At 54.7% G+C, this 4,949-nt stretch overlaps 1 protein-coding gene across 1 annotated transcript in view; it reads right to left on the minus strand.

Moving 5' to 3' along the window:
* The window catches only part of RASGEF1C (RasGEF domain family member 1C), a 38,524-nt gene that overhangs the window by 5,340 nt on the left and 28,235 nt on the right, over positions 1–4,949 (minus strand). Inside the window, exons 10-11 of the mRNA XM_004696846.4 lie at positions 2,252–2,347; positions 248–371 (exon numbers count right to left, since the gene is read on the minus strand). Coding sequence (XP_004696903.1) covers positions 248–371; positions 2,252–2,347 — 220 coding nt within the window. The remainder of the gene's footprint in view (positions 1–247; positions 372–2,251; positions 2,348–4,949) is intronic.

Raw genomic sequence — 4,949 nt, forward strand, 5'->3', positions numbered from 1 at the left:
TTTTGTTTTGTTTTAATCAGTGACCAACTTTGTCCAGCGAAAGTCTATCCAGGGGCTCTTGGGGTCAAATGTACTCCTAGAGCCCCATCCTGTACACCTGGGCTAATGACCTGCCAGGTAGGCCTTCCCTGATTTCCCCTGGAGCCAGCAGAGCTCAGCGCGTCCTACCTTTGCACTGAGCAGGGGGCTCTGAGAGGCAACTGGATTATGGGTCTCAGAGGGTCAGGGAGGCTGTGGGGTACCTTACCATCCTCGCTGAAGATGGGGGCCGTGTGCAGGTAGTGGGTGATGCTGGGGTCTTGTTCAAAGGGACACTCTACTTGTTTCCATGTGATGAACTCTCCAACTTGTTTGGCCAGCTCCAGAAATTTCTGCCGGGATCACAGAGACATAGAAGGAGGCGCATAAAAGTACCCAGGCACACTCAGGGCTCACACAGCAACCAGAGTCAGCTCTGACTCCTGGTGACCCTGTGTTAGATGAGAACTATACTCCCAGGTTCTCACGGGTGCAATTCTGGAAGTCAGTCACCAGGTGGCTGGAACCTCCGGTCCACCACATGGAGACCCCAGGGCTCACTAGGCCCCACCTAGGCTACAGCCTTAAGCAGGCAAAGCACATCGGGCTGGAATTGAACATGATTGTACCTTCGTTGTATTTATTTATTTTTACAGCTATCCCCTATTTATGGCAAGTGATGGCTATTCCTGATTTTTAGAATGATATATATGTATTTAAACAAATACACTTCAATACGATGGGGTGTCAACACATTTGTGGGAATGACATGAAAAGATAATGGAATTTTCCCACGAACTCTTTAAGCTCCCTCCTACATTTAGGTAAAGTTTTGTTTATGTAAATCTTACAGGCTTAATTTATTTAAATTAAAACAGATTGCAAGTCCATGTAAAGAAGGATTCGGAGTGAACAACAGTACCAAGTCAGGACTGGGTGGGGAGCTCTGCACTGGGGCATCCTCCATCAACCCTGGGGCCAGGTCCCGCCTGGCTTCTGGTCCCACTGCCCTGTTCCCTGTGTCTCCCTCTTGCCCTGAGTCTCAGGACTGATTTTGATGGGCTGTGTGTCAGGGTCCACTGGGGGACTAGATCCCAGGCCCTGTGGGCCCCTAAAGCCTCAACATGTCCCTGCAGCTTGGATTGTCCAGCCCTCCACTGGGAACACAGTGGCCTGGAGAGCCTGCCTGCCTGCCTGCCAGCTGCACGCCCAGATCTACTGGAGCTAGGTTGGGGTCTCAGCCAGCCAGTCTGCAGCACAGGGAAGTCAGCTGGGGTGTCAGTGTGAGAACCACCAGCAGAGGGCAGCTGTGGTCAGGGGTGCCAGCTTCTGGGGAGACTCCAAAACTGCTGTCAGTACCCGGCTGGTTGTGGCTGAGCCTTCTCGCCTCCTCGTTAGGCTGAGACAGAAGCTCCCTTTACAGAGGGAGAGGCAGGCTTGATCAGAGGAGGGCATAGCCCAGGGTGAGTGGGGTCTCAAACCCACCTAATTATCTTCTAAGGGGATACCAGCACTCCAGTCTACGGATTGGGAATGCCACTGTTGTTTGACAAGCACTGTCTGACTCAGGTTCCCCTGCTGCCATGACCCAGCACCCACAGGACTCCCAGGTCTCTGCCCCCCACCCTGTTGGCCCCTCCCACCGCAGGGCAACCCCGATGCCTGAGGGCTAGGTGGTGTGGGTGGGCCCATAGAGAATGGGGACACAGGGTGGTATCAGTCTGGCCTTGTTTCTGAAGAATGTGGGGAGGCAGGTGCTGGGACCCATGACACCCTGCCTGCTGATGGTGGGCTGTCCCTCCCCGGGAGGTCAAGGTCAAGGTCAAGGTGAGGGCTTCCTGGAGAGTGCCTGAGAGGGAACAGGGAGCTCTGTTCCTTCTGTCTGCTCTGCCTCCCCCTGACAAGCCCCTCCTCACTGTTCAGGGCTCTCCTCAGGAGGTCCCTGTGAGGCCCCACCCCACCACTCGCCAGTTGTCCCCAGGGGCTATGGGTGTGACTTTCCCGTCAGCCTCCTGCTCCCCTTGGGCGAAGGTGACATTGTCCTCTGCAGGTGTCAATGCTGTCTCCTGCTTGGGAGCACCCAGAGCAGACAGCTTGGGCATTCCCATGTGTGTTGCCTGTGAAGGGCTCCATCAACCGTAAATGTGGCGCCAGCCTCCGACCACCAGTGCTGCCCCGGGAGTCTCCTGGGCTCGGCTAGGGGGGTAGCAGGTTGACCAGGGCCAGCTCCTACCTCAAAGTTGACGTGTCCATTGGGGAGGCGGTTGGCACAGCCTTCATTCAGGAAGTAGATGTCTTTGATGAGCAGGCTGAAGAAGGGAATGACAATCTGCAAGGGAGATGGGTGGGTCAGCTCTCGGTTGGCCTCCCCAGGGGACAGGTGGACAGCAGGAAACAGCCTTCCCAGCACTCAGACACAGCTCAGGAGGCAGAGGGTAGGGGTGGGGGCAGAAGGGGGTGTGCTTCTTGGCAGGCTGGATGGCCTGTGGGGCTTTTCGGGCTATCTGGTCATTTATGGGCCCCAGGGGGCCGTGTGGCATCCACAGCAAGGAGTAATGGGATCGCGACTGCGTTTCCTCTCATGCCCACCAGAGGGAAGTGCTAGTCGAGCTCTTCCTGTACAGGGTGACTGACTGTAGCCTCCTGTCCAAGTGGGGAAAGTTTCAATGCACATTGCAGTGACCCTAGACCGTTTCTTTCATTGCCTAGTGGGCAAGACAGGTGGTGCCACCCCACCCACAAGTTCCCGGGCTCACGGCCCACGTGAGGCACATCGTTAAGTACACATGGGTTGTAAAACATGTGCTTCACAATGTTGTGGCCTCTCTTTTCCCCAACATTTGTCATCTCATGCCTTTCTTGATGCCGAAACTCTGCTCCTGAAGCTCTCGTGGTAAGACTCCAACTCCTCTGTTCGTCTCCTTAAGGGAAGGGCTTAGGAGCACATCAGCTGTGTTGTATCAGTCAGACACCGTGCTTCTCCTGATCCGTCTGACCACCTGCTGACCACATCCTTCTAGACAAGTGGGACTCTTGTTGCTGGCAGCACAGGCCACTTTGGGGAAAACCATCTGGGTCTACTGCCTTTGACCTCAACTCCAGAGCTGCAGCCTGGGCTCCTAGTCCAGCCAGAGCCAAACACCAGCCCTCCGTTGGAACGAGGCGCCAGGTCTTAACATTTGGTGCTCATGGTCAGGCCCCATCAATGGGACATAGGCTTTGAGGTGTCAGCCATGGACCACTCTGTGTGGCACAGAACCACAGATTGCTCTACTGGGCAGGGAAGAGGAAGGAGCTGAGGCCGAGAGAGGGGCAGCCTGGCTCAGGGCCAGGACTAGACTCAGATTAAATGGGGTGACTGAGTGCCATGGTCTTTCCAGGACTGAGAGATTTTCTGTGCCACCACTTCAGTGCCGCAACTCAACAGTCTTGGGGGAGTGGACGGAGCCCTTGTGGCTCTGTGGGATAAGCACTGGGCTGCTAATTGCAAGTTCAGGAGTTCAAATCCACCAGCAACCCATCAGAAGAAAGAAGAGGTTGACTGCTCTTGCACAGAGGACAGTCTCGGAAGCCCTGTACAGGGTCACCGTGAGTGGATCGAGTCTGTGGCCGTGGACTGAGTTGGTCCCCCTGGATTTATGTCAGTTCTGCGGACATTCGCTCAGGTCTTCTATGCTCCAGGTGCCAGGGCTGGGAGACACTGAGGCGCACCAGACAAGTTTCTGACCTCAGGGTGGGGGAGGATACAACTGTGGGAACACCTCCAAAATATGGAGGCCTCACCAAGAAGCCTTTCTTAACCCTTAGTCTGGCCCTCCCCGCCTATCGGTCCAGTGTGCCACACTGTGGAGGCGTTCATGGTTGCTACGAGGGTGGAAGCTGTTGTCATGTGCTTCAAGGACCAGCGGGGTCACCTATGGTGGACTGGCTTGAGCAGAGCTGTCAGGCATACCAGGGAGAAAGGTCTACTTTCCAAAATCAGCCAGCAGAAATCCCAGGTCTCACACTGGAATATTGACCTGTCTAATGGGAGATGAACCCATTCTAAGGCACAGTGACCCTCAGGGCAGAGTAGAACTGCTTCTTTGGGATTCTGCGACAGTATATCTTTTGTTTTTTAATCATTTTATTGGGGGCTCTTACAGCTCTTATCACAATCCATCCATCCATTGTGTCAAGCACCTTTGTATAGAATATTGCCATCATCCTTTTCAAATCATTTTCTTTCTACTTGAGCCCTTGGTATCAGCTCCTCATATTTCCCCTCCCTCTCCGACCTTCCCATACAGTAAACCTTTATGGGAACAGACAGCCTCATCTTTCTTCCACAGAGAGTTGGTGGGCTTGAACCTGTGACCTATCCATTACCAGTCCAATGCTTGATCCACAGTGCTATCAAGTTGGAAGGATAGCAACTGACCATAGGCTGAAAGAGCCCTGCTAGTGTCGTGGTGACACAGTGGGCTGTGATCTGCAGGGTCAGCAGTTCACAACCACCAGCAGCTCTGAGGGAGAAAGGCTGGGCTTCCTGTTCTTGCCAACAGTGCCGGTCTCAGAAACCCTCAGGGGACTGCTGTGAGTCAGCCTTGACTCATGGCAGTGAGTTTGGGTTTGTAGAACCACAGGCGCCGGTAGGTGCGAGTGCTCCACTTCATATGCACGTTTCGTCTGCAACACTGTCCTCTGGAGCAGGGGGGCTTATGCCCCCCATTTTCTAGGTGAGGAAATAGAGGTAGGGCTAGTATGCAGAGAGCTGGGCCCCAGGGCCCCTGTCCTGCCTGATTCCTCACTGCTGGGGGGACGGGGCCTCTATCTGTTGTCGATGTCTCCCCCCTCTACCCTGTTCTCAATTCTCCTTTAGGGCTGGGCTGGGTGGCAGGAGAGAGCACTGTGACGTGGGAGGGGCTGAGGATAGGGAGACTGCTGACCGA

Source organism: Echinops telfairi, unplaced genomic scaffold, assembly GCF_000313985.2.
Source record: "Echinops telfairi isolate 266 unplaced genomic scaffold, ASM31398v2 ScPeMD7_7469;HRSCAF=8507_0, whole genome shotgun sequence".
Classification (NCBI taxonomy): Eukaryota; Metazoa; Chordata; class Mammalia; order Afrosoricida; family Tenrecidae; genus Echinops; species Echinops telfairi.